Consider the following 23,290-nt stretch of genomic DNA (forward strand, 5'->3'; position numbering starts at 1 on the left):
TGTCTTGTTGTCTTGTCCTGGTCCATCAGGTTTCCGTACAGCCAGCGTCATCATTGCCTTGACAGATGGCGAACTGAGGGAGAATCAGTTCGATCTGGCAGAGAGAGAGGTGAGAGAAATGCTTGTTTTAGACCTGCAGTAATGGATGATCTATTGGCAATTGTAACGTTCGTCGTCTTCCTCTGATGAGGAGTAAGAGAGGTCGGACCAATTTGCAGCGTGGTACGTGTCCATTTTAATAAGACAAACTGAACACTACAAAAATACAAAATAACAAAGTGAAACAAATGAAACGGTCCCGTGTGGTAACAAACACTAACACGGAAAATAATCACCCACAACTCAAAAGTGAAACCAGGCTACCTAAATATGGTTCTCAATCAGGGACAATGATAAACAGCTGCCTCTGATTGAGAATCATACCAGGCCAAACACAGAAATCCCAAAACATAGAAAAAGGAACATAGACAACCCACCCAACTCACCCCCTGACCATACTAAAACAAAGACATAATAAAATAACTAAGGTCAGAACGTGACAGCAATATCTATCTATACACTCAGCGTGGGCCGAGTGGAAATAGTCAGCCACGTTCCACAGGATATTCCAGTCCTGGAAGAGCAGAATTTCATACTCTACTCCCTGTCATCATATGTAATTATTATTATTAGAGTTGCCATTTCCATTTATCTATACAGCTGGTTATATCAGTTGTTTCAGCTGGTCATTTCAGGCTTTTAATTACCGGATGTTTCAATCTTGTTTATACATTGGCCGGTGGCCAGTAGTGCAGAACTTCCTAGACTTGATTAAATGTCATCAAGACCCAAGAAGTCATCATTGGCTGTGGAAGAACACTCGAAGCACTACATTTAACCATCAACAATCGATAGGGTGGACTGCTACAAAATCGCCTGCGCCATTATAGACAGCAAACGCCTGTGTCTCCAAACGTCAGTCACGATTTAAGGCTAAGTACCTGCACAAACCTGCAGTAAGTAAGCCTTGGACAAGTACGCGTTGTCCGAGTCAGAAAATGCCCATACGGCCAAGAGCCTATCTTTCTGTAGCGTAAGGCAGCTCAATGTACATGTATACAACCCCTGGACAGGATGCTAGTCTGCCACAGGGCCTTACCCCGAATCGATCTCCTTAATGTTGAGTGCCAATCTAACCACCAGGCCACTGAGTTGGTTGCACAAACTGAGAAGGCTAGACAGAAACCCGTCTGTCTTGCAAGCCTTCCATAGATGCTTCATAAAATCCATCCTCGTCCTTTACGGATACACCTTTATACAGTGCATTGTATTGGTTTTCAAAGTATCTGACACCACAAATGAAGTTCTCTCTACTTTGGTCAATATATAGAGTTATAAAAGAGCTTTCATGTCTACTTGTGTGTCACTAGGCCGGCCGATCGCGTCAACTGGGTGCCTCTGTCTACTGTGTGGGAGTAAAAGACTTCAATGAAACCCAGGTGAGCCACATGTTTCTGTTGTGAGCAGGGGGTTTAGCAGTTGGCTAGTCTCACATTATTGTTATTACACTGTTATTAAATCAAACTTCTTCTCCCTCCCCAGCTTTGGACAATAGCCGACAGTAAGGACCATGTTTTCCCTGTAAATGATGGCTTTGAGGCACTGCAAGGAGCCATTGATTCAGTAAGTAGGGCAACAATGTTAGGGGCCGGTAGAATGATGTAAACATCTGTTCACTATAGTAAGGTATAGTTTCAACATGGTTGAAAGTATACCAAGGCATACGTACTTTCAACAAATCTAACTCTAACATATTTACAGTTTGTGCTGTTCACCGCTGTCTCCATTACCCACATCCTTCTCTCTCTCTCTCTTTCTCTCTCTCCTAAGATCCTGAAGAGATCATGCATTGAGATATTGGCAGCAGAGCCCTCTAGTATCTGTGCAGGAGGTGAGTGGTGTATTGGAGTGGGTTTCATAATGGGCTCCAGCTGCATGACACTGCCACTTGTTTATTGATAAGCTGACGACACGGATCAATCCACTATGTGTTTCAACTGTGTCTAATGACACAGCAAGGGGGAAACAGATTGACTTAAATATGTGTTTGACTCTGTGTAAATGAAAAGTGCCAGCTGAAGATAAATAGGCACGGTTAAAACGTTACATCCTCTCTAGCTCAGCCTAGCCTGCATTTGGCCTGAATATTGTCCGATTTCAGATAATCACAGATCATTATGGATAATTGCTGAGCTTTTGGCCTCAGGAAATAAGGACTTGAAAATATTATTATCAACTGTAATTCCTCTTTACCAATGTTATCAAGGTGATCAAATGCCATTGATGATTCTCCCTGTTCCCTCCCTTTCATCCTGTCTTAGAGTCCTTCCAGGTGGTAGTGAAAGGAAATGGTTTCTCACATGCCCGTGAGGTGGGGAAGGTCCTTTGTAGCTTCCGCATCAATGACACTCTCACTTTGAGTAAGTGGAAGTTACGGTACCTACAATTTCCGACCATTAACCCTAATGAATCTCATCAGCAACACCCCTGTTTTTAATGAGCAGGAAACAATCTCTTTAACTTTCACACAGGATTCTAGGTGCAGGGTAATGAGGCTTAGAAAGACATCTATTTCAGCAATGCCACAGTGAGTTGGCTGTTATTGACTGTGTCATCAGGCTGTGTGAGAAAAAGGCAAGGAGAAAGGATTTCAACCATCCTGAATGAAAGAGCTTAAAGGAATGAGCCTGAAAGAATACTCATTAGTTCAAGCAGGCACCAGTTGGCCTAGCTAGCAAATAACATTCTGAGAACCATATGTTTCCTGGAGCTTGGTGAGAGCCTGGTTGTCCTATGGTTGTTTTGCATACAACCTTCCACAACTTTCTGGGAATGATGCAGGATAGTGGCTTGGCTTTGGAACATTCTCACCACATTTAATAATGAAGGAATTTTGTTATTTTCTTGGTAATTCATTACTTTACCAGAATGTTTACTTGGGAGTTGAAACATAGTTACATTTCATTTACATTTTGGTAATGTTCTAGAAACGTTCTCCAACTGGTTTGACATTGGGAATGTTCTCAAATAGTTTAGAGAATGTTAAGAAACAACATTCTTCTGTTGGAATTTCAGTACTTCAGCATAACTTTTCATACATGTTTCCTCATGGTTCAATTTAAGATGTTCTCAAATTGTTTTGAGAACGTTAAAACGTTCTATAAAAACGCAAGAAACCTTGAGTAAAGTTCAGAGAATGTTCTAAGAATGTTATTTAATATGCAGTCCATTCTCAGCATCAACAAAACTCTATCCTCTATCTTGTAAGTGTGTTCAGGTGTGTTGGCCGCACCCACTAATTGGCCACACCTGATCTTAATGAGTGCTTGTTTCCTATGAAATTAGGTCCGTTTGAATAGACTAAAATGAATAGCATTGTATGTCAAAAAATGGCATGCTAGCCCCATCCTGGTTCCGCAGTGGACTAATTCTATAGCTAAAGAACAGAAGATTATGGGTTTGAATGCTGTGTCACAATAAAAAAAAATACATGTTTTTGCATGATTAATATCTAAGGAAATGTATTTCTGTGTTCTCTCTGTGCTTAGTTTTAAAAAGTTAACCCAAAATAAGGTAGCAGTATTGTTAAAAGTAAGAGCGTTAATTAAACCTCCCATGAAAACCAGAGTAAAAAGTTCTCTGAACCTTGGGCCAATGTAGAGCAGCAGAATCCCACAAGGTGGCCTACACATGACAAAAAATGTGACTTTGGGCCAAGAAAGAACTTCTTTGCAACTGTGGTACAAACCTTTTGATGCAAGACCCTCACTGGCAGCAATTTACAACTAATATAGTCTGCAGCAGTGCATTGACAGATCTGAGTTAGCGATGTAATGTGGTTTCTTTGTTCCTTTGCATTCATCCACAACTAATATAGCACATCTGCTGTAGGCTGGGTGCCTCTGGGGATCAAGCCAGGTAAAAGGCTCTCTGAAGCTTCAAGAGCCAGGGTTTATTTCCAGTAAAAAATTATCATTTCCAATAGATCAGGGACTTGCAATCACATCCTTTGATAAGCAATCTTAAGTATAGAGAGCAGTCCAATTCTTACACTGAAGTCTAATTTCTGCATTCTTCCCTCAGGCAGTAGGGGAAATTGGGCTATGTTTGCCTTGGCCACAAGCAAGAGCAACCTGGTCTCATATGATTCTGTATGTAAATCCGAGACACCCATTTAGTATGATACTGTATGTTACGTTTCCTATGGTATCTAGTAATTTGTGGATGTCCATCATCCATTTAGTATGATATGTTACGAATTACAATTCATATATGTAACGAATTTTCAAAAAGTACAATATGTTATGAATTTACAAAACGTTAAATAATGTTACGAATTTGCAAAATGTATGATATGTTACGAATTCTACTTTGGTTTGCTAACGTTAGCTAGCTGGCTAACATTAGCTAGGCTAGGGGTTAGGGTTAATGTTAGGAGTAAGGGGAAGGGTTAGGTAAAAGGGTTAAGGTTAGGGTTAGCTAACATGCTTAGTAGTTGCAAAGTAGCTAAAAAGTAGTAAGTAGTTCAAAAGTTACTAATTGGCTAAAATGCTAAAGTTGTCCGTGATGAGATTCGAACAAGCAAACTTTGGGTTGCTAGACCCACCCAACCAACCACCCTCCTTTCATTTTTGCCTTAAGCAACCTTCTGCCTTATGTACTGTAACCAGACCAAATGTAACATATCATACTCATTTGAGTGTCCTGGATTTACATTTACTATGTTACACCTAGTCTATGAGACCAGGCTGTCAAGAGGGGTTTAGCATGCCTACTGTTCTTACAAATCCTAATGATTTTTGGTCTGTGTGTACACACACACACACACACACACACACACACACACACACACACACACACACACACACACACACACACACACACACACACACACACACACACACACACACACACACACACAGAGCTTTCCTTCAGCTGGTTTAATACTTAAGGCTTCTCAGATGTACAGAGGGAATGTGGATCTCCTGACATTCTGTCAGCCAGGCTAAATAAACCATACTCACGCTGAAGGATTTCAGTTGATTTAAGGTCTAGAAAGACAATAACAAAGCAAGGAATTTTCACGATTTGTCTCAATGTATTTCAATTTGAACTATATTCTTTGAATCACTTTGAACTACAACTCGTTGGAATTATGCTAATTTAACTATGATTATTACGTTAATACTACAGTTTGTAAATGAACTCGCTCCAGTACTCTATTTTGCTTGTTTTTGTTTTTATTTCCATGCACCTCTTGCTGAATGCATAGCTATAGGATTTTTAGTCTGGGGATTATCTATATACAGGTGACTTGTCTACTGTATACAGTATTAGGTATTCATATACACACATAATCTAAAGTGTTATCTTCTATAATCCCATAGTGAAAAGGCCATTGGTAGTGAGAGACACCTACCTTCTGTGCCCAGCTCCCGTATTGGAAGAAGAAGGGACGTAAGTGACTCTTTAACTCTCACATCCCCACTGCTTTAATTGATAGATGTCAAACCCAACTCATGAAATGCAACCCATCTCTCTTGCTCTCAAGTCAATACAGTATTTTCTCAGAAAAGCAGCTATCCTTGGTCTCTGGAATGAAAGAGGGATGTGTTGATTAGAGGAAAACAAATAAACAGTGTAGGTAATTATACCCTCCCTCACCTCTCACTTCCTCTCACCTCCTCCATCCCCCTCTCCTCCCTTTCACCTCTCCCCTCCCTCTCACCTACTCCATCCCCCTTCTCCTCCCTCTCACCTCTCCCCTCCCTCTCACCGCTCCCCTTCCCCTCCCTCTCACCTCTCCCCTTCCCCTTCCCCTCCCTCTCACCTATCCCCTCCCTCCCTCCCTCTCACCTCCCCATCCCCTCTCTCCCTCCTTCTCAACTCCCCATCCCTTCTCTCTCACCTATCCCTCTCTCTCTCTCACTCACCTCTCCCCTCCCTCCCTCTCACCTCCCCATCCCTTCTCTCACCTCCCTCCCTCCCTCCCTCCTCTCAATATCCTCTCTCACCTCTCCCTCCTCATCTCCCCATCCCCTCTCTCTCACCTCTCTCTCTCTCACCTCTCCATCTCCTTCCCTCTCACCTCCCCATCCCCTCTCTCTCACATCCTCTCACCTCCCCATCCCCTCTCACCTCCCCCATCCCCTCTCTCTCACCTCTCACCTCCCCATCCGCTCTTTCACCTCTCCCTCCCTCCCTCCCGCTCACCTCCCCTATCCCCTCTCACCTCCTTCAGTGAAGCTACCCTCCACGTCAGTATGAACAATGGCCTGAGTTTCATATCTAGCTCCGTCACCATCACCACAGTCAGCTGTGTAAGTACCAACCCTTCTCCACCTCTCTACACAGGAAAATCTCTCAACCATGGTTACATGGAGTATTGTGCTTCTAATAGAATGGTTTATTTTAGTACTTTACTCTTCTGTATCTATTCCTAAGAGGGGATAGAGCTTGTGTTCAAGCAGAGTAACCTGCTTCTAACCTTATTTCCTCTCCCTGCCTCCCCTAGTCTGATGGCACGTTCTTGGCCATAGCTCTGCTCATCCTGCTGCTCCTGCTGATGCTGGCTCTGCTCTGGTGGTTCTGGCCTCTCTGCTGCACAGTGGTAACATCTCTCTCATTATCAACCTCTCACATTCAAAACAATTTCCTGTACCCAAGCAGAGACTCTGCCATGTTGTATGCATGTGTCAATAGGATAGTCATTAACTCCTGTGGAACAGAATATTAGGATTCCGTGTCTTTTCCATCTTTGCAGATCATCCACGAGCCTCCACCTCCAGTAATGGAGGACAGCTCAGTGAGTAAAGCTTTTTTTCTTATTATTTACCGTCTCTAGGCCCGTGCCTCCTGTAGAGTTGAAACGCCACTATCATACCATAAAATCAGACTCTCTGTGTCTCTCTCTGTCTCCTGTTGTCCGATCTGAAAACAGCCGGCAGCCTCTACCTCTACCAGAGCTCCGAGAACCTGTAGAAGCATAATAGGGATTAGACTGAGTTATTGACTCACAGCTGACATTTTCCATTTTGACCCGACACAAGTTCCACTCAATGGTGCTGGATGCAGCCAGGACCAGACTGAGCAGATTGTCTGATCTTGTTTGTTTTTTTTAAATATGTTTTTTCTGTCCGGTAAACTGGATAGCAGCCCAGCTCTTTAGGTAGAGAGGAGTTTAGTTATGCTACAAGTTTAGTTACAACTATTTTCAGGCTCTCTAACAGGATGACTCCCTGGCCACACCACACAGGGATGCCATGCTACCTACTTCTTTGTGAGACTTGGTTGAACTTGATCAGGACATCAAGTTTAGCGTGATGCCTGCCTTACTTGTTTGGCACAATACCACTGGTATTGTTGACTTGAACTGGCTAAAGGGAGTAGTAGGCATCTGATATTATGAACATTTTAGGGCAAAGCTCCCATCTGAGGGATCTATTTTCCCCCGTGTTAGGATGAGGATGAGGACGGGAGTCCCAAGAAGAGGTGGCCCACTGTGGATGCCTCATACTACGGTGGCCGAGGTGTTGGTGGCATCAAGAGAATGGAGGTGAGAAAGACATTCACTGACTGTTGTACTCGGCCTGGTGTGCCCTTCATCCAACTACGGCTCAGCTCTGCTCATTATAATACCATTCCCCTGCCACTGACTGGCTGCTGTTGCTTGTCCTTGCTCAGGTCCGCTGGGGTGACAAGGGGTCCACTGAGGAGGGGGCCAAACTGGAGAAAGCCAAGAATGCCCGTGTCAGGATGCCAGAGCAGGAGTTTGACATGCCACTAACACACACTTTCAACAATGGCATTCACAAACCAATCAGTCCCCAGAAGTGGTACTCTCCTATAAAGGTATTGTATCCAGCTAGCATATTTGGTTCCTTGGAAGTTGTGTGAATTATAGGTAATAAAATAATGTTCTGAGAACATGTTTCAATAAGACATCTAATAACACTGCTAGCTTAGGTTAACTGTTTTGAACTCCAGATATGACACTTGGACATGTATTTGCTTTAACCATGCAAACACATCCCTTTTTTAAATTGTGGCATGGCCTCAGTGAGATTCAAACCCATGATCTTCTGTTCTCTATCCATGGAATTAGTCCACTGCACCACCGGGATGGAGCTAGCATCTCATGTTTTTTTTACACGTACAAAGCTTTTCATTTTAGTCTATTCAAATAGGCCCACTTTCAAATGAAACATGACTCATTAAGATCCGGTGTGCCCAATTAGTGGGCGCGGCCAACACACCTGAACACGCTTAACAAGATAGAGGTTAGTGAGAGTTTTGTTGACGCTGAGGACAGAATGTATACGTTTTAAAATAACATTCTTAGAATGTTTATGTTTTCTAGAACGTTGTTTCTTAATGTTCTTGAAACAATTTGAGAACATTACTTTAAATAGAACCATGAGGAAACCTGTAGGAAATGGGCCTTATGCACATTCCATGATCGAGCGTTCTAAACACACTTCCTATCGGTTTGGCAATTTCCGGTCAGTCTAGTTGTTATCGACGATATAACGTTACCACCACTATGTCGCAGTTTTTTACTAGGTGTCTTCAGGACTTGCCTCAAATTAATATTGTACATCGAATTGTTACATCAGCCTCCGAGACTCCAGCTAGCAAGATTGAAAAGGGGTTCAAGATGTATATAGGAAGCTACATAGACAACTATGAAGGTGAGTACCAAATCAGTGACATATATAACGTTAGCAAGCTACACTCATTAGCTACCTAATTTAACTATTAACTGTAGCTAGCTAGTTAGTAAAATGACGTGACTTTGACTGAATCTACCTGAGAATGTGTGTGTTTTCGTTAGCTTGGTTAAGTTATGCTTGCTAGCTATATTTGCTAGCTAAAAATAATTGTTATTCATGTCTTCTACACAGTATCTAACAAATATACATTGACATGGGAGATCACCGTGAGGGCTGCCTGCCACAGGTCCACAGGATGAGTGAAAAGCCGCACAGCATGAGAGTAGGGAAAGGTTATAGATAGCTACTAGGGACCTTGTTAAACATCTCCTGTGAGACACTGTCATCATGGTCAAAATGTGTTGGAGACAAGTGTCAACATTTAATCTTATCAGAAGATAGATATTAAGGATGGGTCCCAATCCCAATTTAGAATTGCTCACTTAACAGGTTATTTGGTAAAGATCTGTTGATGCAGTGTTTGGTAGTTTTGTTACTGAAACACAATGTATTCCTGTATAGTTAAATGAGCCCCTAGTTAAGAAGACTAGACACTACTATGTTTATTGTTATTCATTCTCACTTCAGTCTTTCATCACACTTATCTTCACAGATGGTGTTAAAGCACTCCGTACCAGTGATAGTGGTCCAAAGCCACTGCTCCTGTGTTGCAGGAAGTGTTCTGTGTATGCAGACCATGGAGATGAAGAGGGGGCTGGACATGGAGCCAGTGGCTGTACAGGAGTACTGTACACTGAAGAATGTTAACTTCTTTCCGTGTGGCTTCGTAGTGCACCAAGATGCTCCGTGGTTAGGATCGTCTCCAGATGGAATTATATTCGATCCCAGTGTGAGACCACACTGTCAGAGCAAAAACCAAGCCATGAGATCAAAGGAATTGTCCATAGAGCTCCGAGACAGAATTGTGTCCAGGCACAGATATGGGGAAGGGTAGCAAAATATTTCTGCAGCATTGAAGGTCCCCAAGAACACACTGGCCTCCATCATTCTTAAATGGAAGACGTTTGGAACCACCAAGACTCTTTCTAGAGCTAGCCACCTGGCCAAACTGAGCAATCGGGGGAGAAGGGCCTTGGTCAGGGAGGTGACAAAGAACCCGATGGTCACTCTGACAGAGAGCTAGAATTCCTCTGTGGAGATGGGAGAACATTCGAGAAGGACAACCATCTCTGCAGCACTCCACCAATCAGGCCTTTATGGTAGAGTGGCCATATGGAAGCCACACCTCAGTAAAAGCACATGACCGCCCTCTTGGAGTTTGCCAAAAGGCACCTAAAGACTCTCAGACCATGAGCAACAAGATTCTCTAGTCTGATGAAACCAAAATTGAAGTCTTTGGCCTGAATGCCAAGCATCATGTCTGGAGGAAACCTGACACCATCCCTATGGTGAAGCATGGTGCTGGCAGCATCATGCTGTAGGGATGTTTTTCAGCGGCATGGACTGGTATACTAGTCAGGATCGAGGCCAAGCTCAACGGTGCAAAGTACATGAGATCCTTGATGAAAATCTTCCAACAGGACAATGACACTAAGCACACAACCAAGACAACGTAGGAGTGGCTTCGGGACAAGTCTCTGAATGTCCTTGAGTGGCCCAGCCAGAGCCCGGCTTAAACACAATCTAATGTCTCTGGAATGACCTACAAATGGCTCCCCATCCAACCGGACAGAGTTTGAGAGGATCTGCAGAGAGGAATGGGAGAAACTCCCCAAATACAGGTGTGCCAAGCTTGTAGCGTCATACCCAAGAAGACTAGGCTGTAATCGATGCCAAAGGTGCTATAACAAAGTACTGCGTAAATGGTCCGAATAGTTATGTAAATGTAATATTTTTATTTATTAAATTTGAAAAAAACTTTTTGCTTTGTCATTATGAGGTATTGTAAGTAGATTGATGAGGAAAAAATATAATTTAATACATTTTAGAATAAAGCTGTAATGTAACAAAATGTGGAAAAAGTCAAGGGGTCTGAATACTTTCTGAATGCACTCTATATACTGTATATATTAGACATAGTTTGCACTTGATAATCTATCTACCAATCAGGTTTGGGGTCGATTAGGAAAATTCTGAATTGAATTTGAATTGGCCACACCCCACAGGAAGCAGAATTTGAAATTAATTTCAATTAAATTAAATAGAATTCAAATCAGAGCAATTCAACTGAGAAGTGAAACCTGAGTCTCATTCCTTTGACAAATCTTTTATCAAAAGGATATGCCACATACAGTACTAATTCAAAGAATACACATACCACTTGAAATATTAGTTTGATTGTAACTCAAAGACCTCAACCAGTATGTTTCTTTGTCATGAGATGTTGGGGCTCCCAAGTGGCGCAGCGGTCTAAGTCACTTCATCCCAGTGCTTGAGGCATCACTACAGACACTCTGGTTTCGATTCCAGGCTGGATCACAACCGTCCGTCATTGGGAGTCCCATAGGGCGGCGCACAACTGGCCCAGCGTTGGCCGGTGTAGGCCATCATTCTAAATAAGAAATGTGTTCTTAAATGACTTGCTTAAATTTGAAAAAAGAATATATACAAATATTCTATTTTTCCCATCCATACTACAATGTCCGATCGAATGCATCCTGGGAAATGTGTTTTTTTAATATTTAAAAACATTAAGGGAATTATTAATCATAGACAACCCACAACACAATCTTATAATATTTCCAGACCTCTAATTGTTTCTAATTTTTTAAGAATGTTTCAACCTTATGCTACCTGGTATAAACATTTTCATGGTGATGTGTAGTATTCAGAATTGACTCCAACCCCTACCAAAACCCAATCTATGATCAAAACACTTCTTAATTAGTTGCAGCCTTCCTGAAGTGTCATTGTTTCCAGGAAGTTTGCTTCAAAACATCCCAGTCAGCTGGATTAGTTGTTATATGAACTGAGCTGACCTCAGGAAGATGAAATCTGCAGAGCAGAGGGAAGCTGGTACTAGTCCCAACACAATACATTCTTTGCCCTTTATCTCTACTTACTCTCCTCACTGACTATTATTATGTCATGGAGCTTAGCTTTTGATAGTCAGCCAGCCAGACACACACATATAGTTGTTAGACTGATCTAAAGACCTGTTTACTGGCATATACAGAATAGAAACAAACCAGAGCGGAGTAAAGCATCTGACAGGCATTCAGGCAGGTAATATTGTTATCATCATATTGTCATCTATGTGACATTCTTCTCTTTCATTTATTGTGCCCATCTCTGTTCAGGGCAAGCTGGATGCTCTGTGGGTGTTTCTGAGGAAAGGATATGATAGAGTGTCTCTGATGAGACCCTATCCTGGAGACAAGGTAAGACACAAAAAACAAACGGCATAGAGAAAGACACGTCCCACACTTGCTACCAGCTGTCACTGCACTGTACGGGATGATACGAGGATATGCAGAGTCATGGAAGGCACTTTTAGCAACTCATTAAGAAAGCCAGTGTGACTGAGGCTTACATGTAGGTCAGAGAAGGATAGCTTCCAGGGGCTTTTCCTTCAGAGCTCTTCTAAGGGATGGTAAGGCCCACTGGCCCAGCACTTCATTATACTGTTATGTAAGAAAATTATTTTTAAAAATGCAATCAGATGAAACCGTTTAGGAGGTAGAGACCACAATATGTAATGCCTAGGCCCACTCCGTTGCAAATCCTCAACAGAAAGAACTCAAACCCCTGGAAAATTGTGGGAAAGAAGAAGGTCTGGAGCCAAGACCACAGTCAGAGGAGCAAAGCAGACAGAATGGAAAATAGAGAGGGGGAGGCTTCAGTACCATCTTTATTTTTTATTCTCTTTTTGCACATTACATTTTTTTTTCAATGGTTCTTCCAGCAGTTTTCTAAAAAAAAATCTCCATCAAAACTATTCCACCAGGCAGCTGAGGAGAGGGAATTTTGATGAACTCCTTAAACTCATCACGTTGGCAGTTTTGGAAGCCAATTAAAGCTTTTAAATGCCTTCAATGCCCATTTCTTCATTAAATCATCTGCCCTGGCCAAATGCTTTTAAAACACTTCCAGCCAGGCAGTAAATAATCCACTAGAAAGGTTGCAGCTGATTGAAATAATAACGGTGTACAGACAGAGCGGCTGTGAGGAAGGCATAACGTATCCTGGCATATACAGGCTGAAGAAGCTGAGGTGCTAATATTGCTCCAACCTGAAGGAATGTGTTTAAATCTGCTGAAGCCATTAAAGACAGATGACTAGTCACCACCCACATCCCCACCTTCCCGTAACTCAAGCCTAGCTGGGAGTTTTGTTTTTATATGGCCTCAATGACAGCTGTGGATAGTAGGATAGGGCGAACCATCCACACAATTTCCTCCCTTCCCATCTTTCATAAGCTGTTGCTACCTCATTAAATCTCCTTGTTTTTGTATGACTGAATTGAACATTTACAGCCAAACAAAAGACAAGATGGAGTCAGCATAATATTCAGAAAGGAAAACAATGAAGATAATGAGAGATTGGTCATACTAATTAGAATATGTTCAAAGATTCATCCACCCAGGACACATACATTAACATTGAGGAAAATACATGGTCAGTAACAGGCCTCATTAGGATATGTGTTGATGATAATGTATCCACGATAACAATCCGGACATACCCCAAACTAATGGAGATGTGCGTACCATGCTAGAGCCTGTACTGCAGCATTCAATGTCAGCAGAATGAACCTCGATGACTCCATGGTGTGTGACATGTACAAGGCAAGCATGTAAGAGGTCTGCAAATCCATTAGGGATGCAAAAAGCTCATACAGACTCAATTGATGTTTGGACAACTCAGACTCTCAACGCATCTGGCAAGGACTACAGACCATCTCGGACTACAAAGGCAAATCCAGCTGTGGTACCCACCGAAGCCTCCCTCCCAGACGAGCTCAACACATTCTATGCTCGCTTCGAGGCAGACAATACCGGGCCATCCTGGAGGACTCTCGCTGCTCCGGACGACCAGGTGCTTTCGCTCTCCGAGGCTGATGTGAGGGAAAACTCTCAAAAGAGTGAACACCTAGATGGCATCCCTGGCTGCTTCTTCAGAGTGTGTGCTGAACAGCTGGCGTACGTCTTCTCTGACATCTTCAACCTGTCCCTCTTCTAGGCTGTAGTCTCCACCTGCTTCAAGGAGACCATCATCATCCCAGTGCCAAAGAAAAACTAAGTGATATGCCCAAATGACTATCGCCCCCATAGCACTCACTCCATCATGAAGTGCCTCGAGAGGCTGGTCGTGGCCCACATCAAGGCCCAGGCACACTGGACCCACTCCAATTTACCTACTGCTCCAACAGATCCCTGGAAGATGCCATTTCCATCTCTATTCATACGGATGTTACACATCTGGACAAAAGGAACCCTTATGTGAGAATGCTGTTCATTGACTACAGTTCAGCATTCAACACTATTGTTCCCTCCATGTCAGAGCCCTGGGTCTGGACACCACACTCTGCAACTGGATCCTGGACTTCCTGATAGGCAGACCAGACCGCAGGTTGTGAGGATTGGCAACAACACCTCCTCCACACTGACTCTTAACACATGGGCCCCCCAGGGGTGTGTCCTCAGCCCTCTCTGTACTCCCTGTTAGAGGTCTTCATTGATCCACCTGTACCCGAATACCTGAGACACGATCCGGAACCTGAGCGGGTTCAGATCCAGAATTCTAAATAATGTCACAGGTCTGGGTCGGATCTGATATGATTGTCACAGGTCTTGGGGTAGGTGTAATTTTAACGGACTTGTTCAAAAGTTTGGGGTCACTTAGAAATATCCTTGTTTTTGAAAGAAAAGCAAAAAAAATGGTCCATTAAAATAACATACAATTGATCAGAAATACAGTGTAGACGTTGTTAATGTTGTAGTAAATGACTATTGTAGCTGGAAACAGCATAATAAGGCTCGGCCCCATGTTGCAAAAATCTGTGCAAATTACAATCAACAGCCTGATCAACTCTATGCGAAGGAGATGTCGCGCTGCATGAGCCAAATGGTGGTCACACCAGATACTGACTGGTTTTCTGATCCATGGCCCTACTTATTTTTTACTTATTGTGGGAAAGAAGAAGCCTTGTGAAGTCATGTGAAATCCATAGATTAGGGCCGAATGAATTTATTTCAATTGACTAATTTCCTTATATGAACTGTAGCTCAGTAAAATTGTTGCATGTTGCATTTATATTTTTGTTCAGTGTAGTTCACTCATATCCATTCCCCTTTGACAGTGTAGAAGTAGTACCATAACCTGTCCAATAAATGGCAAGGTGTAGGCCTGTTCAAAGCACAAACAAATCTGGATTCTGTGATCTTAATATTGTGGTATGGTTTCTGTACAGCACTTTGAGATATCAGCTGATGTACGAAGGGCTATATAAATAAATTTGATTTGATTTGGTATCTGATCCTTTTCTGAAACACTTGGTCAAAATCAATCAGATTGCATGGCAAAAAAAGGGGATTACAATATCCAGGTCATTCTAAATCAAATCAAATGTTATTTGTCACATACACATGGTTAGCAGATGTTAATGCGAATGTAGCGAAATGCTTCTGCTTCTAGTTCCGACAATGCAGTAATATCCAATGAGTAATCTAACCTAACAATTTCACAACAACTACCTTATACACACACAAGTGTAAAGGAATGAATAAGAATATGTAAATGAAAAAATATGAGTGAGGGTATAGAACGGCATATACATATGAGATGAGTAATGTAGGGTATGTAAACATTATATAAAGTGGCATTGTTTCTTATCCTGATTAAATGTAAAAAAAATAAAATAAAAAAAAGCCCAGGTTGCACAGGTTATGTTTCTGTATTTATTTGACACTACTCAATATAACAACTGACTGGATACATTTACCCTACATGACCAAAAGTATGTGGACGCCTGCTCGTCGAATATCTCATTCCAAAATGATGAGCATTAATATAAAGTTGGTCCCCCCTTTGCTGCTATAACAGCCTCCACTCTTCTGTCAAGGCTTTCCGCTAGATGTTGGAACATTGCTGCGGGGACTTGGTTCCATTCAGCCACGAGAGCATTAATGAGGTCGGGCACTGATGTTGAGCAATTAGGCTTGGCTCGCAGTCAAGTGTTCCAATTCATCCCAAAGGTGTTCGATGGGGTTGAGGTCAGGGATTTGTGCAGGCCAGTCAAGTTCTTCCACACCAATCTTGACAAACCATTTCTGCATGGATCTCGATTTGTGCACCACGAAAAAAAGCCCCAGACCATTATTCCTCCTCCACCAAACTTTACCGTTGGCACTATGCATTGGGTCAGGTAGCTTCCTGGAATCTGCCAAACCTAGATTCGTCTGTTGGACTGCCAGATGGTGACGTGTGATTCACCACTCCACTGCTCCAGAGTCCAATGGCGACGAGCTTTACACCACTCCAGCCGATGCTTGGCTTTGTGTATGGTGAGGTAAGGCTTGTGTGCGGCTGCTCGGCCATGGAAACCCATGTCATGAAGCTCCCGTTTAACAGTTCTTGTGCTGACGTTGCTGTCAGAGGCAGTTTGGAACTCGGTAGTGAGTGTTGCAACCGAGGATGGTTTTTATGTGCTATGTGCTTTAGCACTCAGTGGTTTCGTTCTGTGAGCCTGTGTGGCCTACCACTTCACGGCTGAGCAGTTGTTGCTCCTAGACGTTTCCACTTCACAATAACAGCACTTACAGTTGTCCGGGACAGCTCTACCAGGGCAGAAATTTGACGAATTGACTTGCTGGAAAAGTGGCATCTTATGATGGTGCCATGTTGAAAGTCACTGAGCTCTTCAGTAAGGCCATTGTACTGACAATGTTTGTTTGAGATTGCATGGCTGTGTTCTCAATTTTATACACTTTTCAGCGATGGGTGTGGCTGAAATAGCCGAATCTACGAAGGGGTGTCCACAGTATTGCAGTAAATTTAACGTAATGAAGCTTTAATTACCAGAATAAAGAACGTTTTTTTTAAGCCTCCCCATTTTAGTTACATTTTAAATATCTCCGTTGTAGTGCCTTTCACCTTTCTAAATCCACCCTTTCTGTGGGTTCAAGATTATCCTGATTTTCTGCATCAAAACTATATTAATCACTGCCTTTAGAATTTTGAAAAACGCAAAATCAACATTTAATCCTGATTCGATAACTGAATCCTTATCCGGAAGTTCAGAATGTAATTTTTTTCGTTTTTAAATAACAAATTCTAACATTTAATCGAATTCGATTGCTAAAATTGAAAAAAGTTTTAAATAAACTGGGCCCTGATGACTGCCTCTTATTGCTCTCTTCCCTGTTTTTATCCCCCTCTCCTAATTTACAGGGCAGGTGCATTAGCTTCACCCGGGTGAAATCCTACCCGGCTCCTCGTTATCCAATCTACCACCAGCCCTCAACGCCAATCTACAGTCTGCCTCACACCTACAGTCACGCTTCCTCACATGGCAACCTCTCCCACATGCCCCCCTCTCCCACCTCCACTCTTCCACCCCTGCCATCCACTCCCCTCCGTCCTGCATCACCCCCTCCTTACACCCCCCATCCAAACCAAGCTCTGCCCCCAACTTCTGTAAGCCCTCCCCTACCTGCTGCTCCACCCAACCCTCCACCTGTTTTTTCTCAGGCCCCACCCTCATGCAGAGCCCCTCCCCCTTCCCGCCCTCCCCCACACCCATCTGACCAATTTCTCTGAGGAAAAAGAAAGGCCAATGCATCTGTTAAAGAACTGAGCTGCAAGGACCCTGAGGGCCCCTGAAAATGTCCCGAATACTGTGCCTTTCTCTTCTCCACCAATCCAAACCACTATCAACAGATTGACAGGCAGGACAGCAAATCCAGCTCTACTTCACTCAACGGTTCAGAGAGAAGCTGAGCAATTGATCTGTAAAACAAAGTTCCATTAGATTTTCCATGTTCTCTATTCTAACTGATCAGGAAGTTGTATAATTTTTTACTGTAAGACTCACAAGACTACAGTGAAGTTAATACCAACTCTTTACTGCTTTGCTTAATCAATGGAAACATAATATTGACATCTTTAGCAGAAGGGATAAACAAAGTATTTCACAAGTTAAAAGATCAAGGGCTCAGCTTTTAACTCTGTCTTTTATGTGTTATATAGGTACAACTTACATGTTGATTGATACAAACCTATGTGTATTATGGATGAATCACTGAATGATTTTTAAAAATAAATCAATCAATAAGTATATTGCAAGGAATGACAAACATGTCAAACACATTAGCAATGAGGAAAACCTCTGACTGGGGAAGAACGGATTACTTTATTTGCTTGTTTACACAGAAATCATGTGAAGAGTTTTTAAAGCCAAAGGAATGAAAAGCATGTCCTGTGGACTGTTAAATGCACAATACGTGATTTCAACAGCCGGATCCTGCTACTTGAGCTGATGGATGGAGCTTATTGATATTTTGAACCTTTACAGTGTTACAAAAAACACTAGCAACCTTAGATATTGGGTTATGACAGTTGTACTGAGCTCATACGACATTATTGTAATATATATCATTAATTCAAATTACCATTGGAAATCTCCAAATCTGACAGATTATGCCTTTAAAATCAGCATTGGCCAAATCAGGGACCAGCCAGAGCACACTGACCTTTTGACGTGACCTTTGGCTGTTGTTAAATGGTGAATTTTGGTTGTGTAACCATTCCTACAGCAGAACTAGGAATGAGGATCTCTGTGAATCCACTAGGGTCTAATTCCATTTCCAATCCAGATAAGTGTGTATTGAATATGCTTACTGAGTACCTCCAATTAATGTATAGAATGTACAGAATGTATCCAAAACCAGCCAGGCCTTTTTTTTCAGATTGTAATAAAATTGAATTTCAGAACAAAGATGGCCTGTTATGTCATTCATTATCACTTTTGCTGATAAGCTTCACCTATATTCTAGAACTAACCAAAAATACATACTGCATGAGAGCAGAGTAGACAGATAAAGTTCAGGAAAAGTAAGGACGCTGTAGGCTATTTCATGCGGAGTACTTAACGTCAAACAGAATGCGTCTCAGAGGAAATAGCTAGACATGAATAATGCATTGAGAAGTCTGTACTGGGTTTGAGGTGAGACTGATAAATCAGTAAATATCCCCTGTACAATGAGCTTTATGTGTTTGTAATATCATTTTAGATGAACTCTCATGTTATCTCCCGCTGCTCTCCCAGTTCATCTTCCCTGGCCCAGATAGACACACAAGAGGTGCGTTCAGTACAACAAAACAGAAACGGTACTGTACTGATCGACCAGTTGAAAAACTGTGTGATTATGGTGGCTTAGAGGGTTAATGTGTATGTAGTGTGCTGCACACAAGTTTTGACATTTCAAATGGTCACATCCATACGGATCAGGCCATACCCACCAAACAGAAGCAAACATACTTCAAAGACTGTTGAAGAATGGTGAGCACCGTTTGAAAGTGGTTTTCCTTTAACTTTCTACCTGGGCTTTGCCCCTTTCATATTTATTTTGATCCTGACAAACTCCCCAGTTCCTGCCAATGACAAGCATATCCATAACATGACGACCACACTATTTCAATATAGAGAGGGCTTCACGTTGTGTTTTGTTGTATTTGATTTGACCCAAACCTGTAGTTTTGTATTTAGAATGGATAACAGAACGGAAAATTTGTAATGGAATTTTTAACACAGGCTCCTTTTCACTTCATCATACAGGCCAGTAATGTGGAGTGAATGCAATGTTTTTGATCCCTTTGTATTTAAGTATTGTGGTGGCAGCATCATGTTATGGGTATGCTTGTCACTGGCATATACTGAAGTGTGATAAAATCAAAAGAAATATGAAATGAGAACAGAGCCCAGGTAAAAAGTTAAAAGCCTTCCTCTTCTGAAAATCGAACCCTGGGATAGAGTTTTATTTTTTAACATGGCAATTACACAAATTTGAATGCCAAAAACACACTAGAATGGCTTTCCAAGGGGTGTTGCGTGTTCGTGAATGGTCCTGTCTCAGTCCTGACTTAAATCAGCTTAAAAGTCAGAAACAAAGCTTGAATATTGTTGTCCATCAATGATTCCCATCCAAATTTACTGAGCTTCAGCAATTTCGATCCCCAAAACATGATATACAGTATGTTGTACAAGGTTGGAAGAATCTTTTTCAAAAGGATTCACAGCTGTAATGGCAGCCAAAGTGCTTCCACTAAGTATTAACTCCCGGGTGTGAAGACATACGCAATTGATACATCCTCATTTTGTATTATGTTAGTCATTTTAAAAAATATATATATTTTTTTCCATTAGTTTATGTAGATCGATAGGAATACAAAATGTAATTTAATCAATTTTATGATTACATTTTGAGGCAGCAACATGTGAAGACTGTGCAAGGGGTATGTAGACTTTCATTAGCGACTGTACTGTATATCCTTAATACCTCTGGATATAACCACCATCTGCCAAGACCCGGTGCAGTGTTCCTGCCAGCACAGAGACGATACACCTGCTCTATAAGATTCATGCCCCAAGCTACCTATGCTTAGAACACTTCCTGGATGCTGACCAAGTCATTTGCTTGAGTTAGCCACTGATAACTCCTTAATGCTAAATAGAAAATGCTTATCCAAATTTTTCCCAGACATGACACTGTGCAAATCTTATTAGTAACCCTAACATGTAATCCATATTGCTTTAGTCCTCAACTGGCAGCTTCATTAAATAGTACCCGCAAAACACCAATCTCAACGTCAACAGTGAAGAGGAGACTCCAGGATGCTGGCCTTCTAGGTAGAGTTGTAAAGAAAAAGCCATATCTCAGACTGGCCAATAAAAAGAAAAGATTAAGATGGGAAAAAGAACACAGAGGAACTCTGCCTAGAAGGCCAGCATCCCGGAGTCGCCTCTTCACTGTTGACGTTGAGACTGGTGTTTTGCGGGTACTATTTAATGAAGCTGCCAGTTGAGGACTTGTGAGGCGTGTGTTTCTCAAACTAGACACTCTAATGTACTTGTCCTCCAGCTCAGTTATGCACCAGGGCCTCGCACTCCTCTCTCTATTCTGGTTAGAGCCCATTTGCCCTGTTCTGTGAAGTACACAGCATGGTACGAGATCTTCAGTTTGTTGGCAATTTCTCGCATAGAATAGCCTTCATTTCTCAGAACAAGAATAGACTGGCCAGTTTCAGAAGAAAGTACTTTGCTTCTAGCCATTTTGAGCCTGTAAATCGAACCCAACTAGTCTGAAGGCACGTTTTATTGCTTCTTTAAATCAGTACAACAGTTTATCTGTGCTAACATAATTGCAAAAGGGTTTTCTAATGCTCAATTAGCCTTTTAAAATAATAAACTTGGATTAGCTAACACAACCTGCCATTGGAACACAGGCGTGATGGTTGCTGATAATGGGCCTCTGTACGCCTATGTAGATATTCCATTAAAAATCAGCCATTTCCAGCTACAATAGTCATTTACAACATTAACAATGTCAACGCTGTATTTCTGATCAATTTTATGTTATTTTAATGGACATAAAATGTGTGTGTAATATATATATATATATATATATATATACACTGTACATACAGTTGAGGTCGGAGGTTTACATACACTTCGTCATTTGGCAAATCGGTTAGGACATCTACTTTGTGCATAACACAAGTAATTTTTCCAACAATTGTTAACAGACATAAGTGAAGTAATCTTTCACTGTAACACAATTCCAGTGGGTCAGAAGTGTACCTACACTAAGTTGACTGTGCCTTTAAACAGCTTGGAAAATTCCAGAAAATGATGTCATGGCTTTAGAAGCTTCTGATAGGCTAATTGACATCATTTGAGTCAATTGGAGGTGTACCTGTGGATGTATTTCAAGGCCTACCTTCAAACTCAGTGCCTCTTTGCTTGACATCATGAGAAAATCAAAATATATCCGCCAGGACCTCAGAAACAAAATTGTAGACCTCCACAAGTCTGGTTCATCCTTGGGGGCAATTTCCAAACGACTGACGGTACCACGTTCATCTGTACAAAAATAGTACGCAATTATAAACACCATGGGACCACAAAGCCGTCATACCGCTCAGGAAGGAAACGCGTTCTGTCTCCTAGAGAAGAATGTACTTTGGTGCGAAAAGTGCAAATCAATCCCAGAACAACAGCAAAGGACCTTGTGAAGATGCTGGAGGAAACAGGTACAAAAGTATCTATATCCACAGTAAAATGAGTCCTATATCGACATAACCTGAAAGGCCGCTCAGCAAGGAAGAAGCCACTGTTCCAAAACCGCCATAAAAAAGCCAGACTACGGTTTGCAACTGCACATGGGGACAAAGATCGTACTTTGTGGAGAAATGTCCTCTGGTCTGATGAAACAAAAATAGAACCATTTGGCCATAATGACCATTGTTATGTTTGGAGGAAAAAGGGGGAGGCTTGCAAGCCGAAGAACACCATCCCAAATGTGAAGCACGAGGGTGGCAGCAACATGTTGTGGGGGTGCTTTGCTGCAGGAGAGACTGGTGCACTTCACAAAATAGGTGGTATCATGAGGAGGAAAATTACGTGGATATATTGAAGCAACATCTCCAGACATCAGTCAGGAAGTTCAAGCTTGGTCGCAAATGGGTCTTCCAAATGGACAATGACCCCAAGCATACTTCCAAAGTTGTGGCAAAATGGCTTAAGGAAAACATAGTCAAGGTATTGGAGTGGCCATCACAAAGACGTTACCTCAATCCTATAGAAAATTTGTGGGCAGAACTGAAAAAGTGTGTGCGAGCAAGGAGGCCAACAAACCTGACTCAGTTACACCAGCTCTGTCAGGAGGAATGAGACAAAATTCACCCAACTTATTGTGGGAAGCTTGTGGAAGGCTACCCAAAACATTTGACCGAAGTTAAACAATTTAAAGGCAATGCTACCAAATACTAATTGAGTATGTAAACTTCTGACCCACAGGGAATGTGATGAAAGAAATAAAAGCTGGAATAAATAATTCTCTCTACTATTATTTCACATTCTTAAAATAAAGTGGTGATCCTAACTGACCTAAGACATAGAATTTCTACTAGATTTAATATCAGGAATTGTGAAAAACTGAGTTTGTATTTGGCTAAGGTGTATGTAAACTTCCGACTTCATCTGTACAACTGGTCTACTGCTACATGTGAGCCCCAATTGTCATAAAAATGTGTAATTCCACATATCAGTCCCAATTTATACACAGGTCTACACCTGTACTTCAGGTCCAAATTACACACGGTACCTAAAGTCTGCACCTGTGCTTGAATCCAATTAGTCAACTAAGCCTGGCCTGAGCCGGAATACTCAAACTGTAAACCAAGTCTACCCCTGCACCTCAGCTCAAGTACAAACCAGGTCTACACCTTTGACTGAGTCCCAATACTAATTTAAACCAGATCTACACCTCCATATCTCAGCCCAAATACCCATAAAAACCAGGTGTACACCTGTGGCTATGTCCCAGTACTCTGATAAACCAGGTCTATCCTTGTGAAAG

General features: G+C 41.9%; 1 protein-coding gene across 1 annotated transcript in view; it reads left to right on the forward strand.

The window, feature by feature from the left end:
• antxr1b (ANTXR cell adhesion molecule 1b) overlaps positions 1 to 18,650 on the forward strand; it is a 36,374-nt gene extending 17,724 nt beyond the window's left edge. The window contains exons 6-18 of the mRNA XM_029653899.2: positions 30 to 109; positions 1,410 to 1,478; positions 1,582 to 1,662; positions 1,870 to 1,930; positions 2,361 to 2,459; positions 5,427 to 5,496; positions 6,281 to 6,359; positions 6,554 to 6,649; positions 6,803 to 6,844; positions 7,499 to 7,594; positions 7,723 to 7,890; positions 12,011 to 12,091; positions 17,103 to 18,650. Of these exons, the coding sequence (XP_029509759.2) occupies positions 30 to 109; positions 1,410 to 1,478; positions 1,582 to 1,662; positions 1,870 to 1,930; positions 2,361 to 2,459; positions 5,427 to 5,496; positions 6,281 to 6,359; positions 6,554 to 6,649; positions 6,803 to 6,844; positions 7,499 to 7,594; positions 7,723 to 7,890; positions 12,011 to 12,091; positions 17,103 to 17,471 (1,391 nt within the window). The 3' untranslated portion in view covers positions 17,472 to 18,650. The remainder of the gene's footprint in view (positions 1 to 29; positions 110 to 1,409; positions 1,479 to 1,581; positions 1,663 to 1,869; positions 1,931 to 2,360; positions 2,460 to 5,426; positions 5,497 to 6,280; positions 6,360 to 6,553; positions 6,650 to 6,802; positions 6,845 to 7,498; positions 7,595 to 7,722; positions 7,891 to 12,010; positions 12,092 to 17,102) is intronic.
• The last annotated feature ends 4,640 nt before the right edge of the window (positions 18,651 to 23,290 follow it).

The sequence above is a fragment of the Oncorhynchus nerka genome, linkage group LG4 (assembly GCF_034236695.1).
Source record: "Oncorhynchus nerka isolate Pitt River linkage group LG4, Oner_Uvic_2.0, whole genome shotgun sequence".
Lineage (NCBI taxonomy): Eukaryota > Metazoa > Chordata > Actinopteri > Salmoniformes > Salmonidae > Oncorhynchus > Oncorhynchus nerka.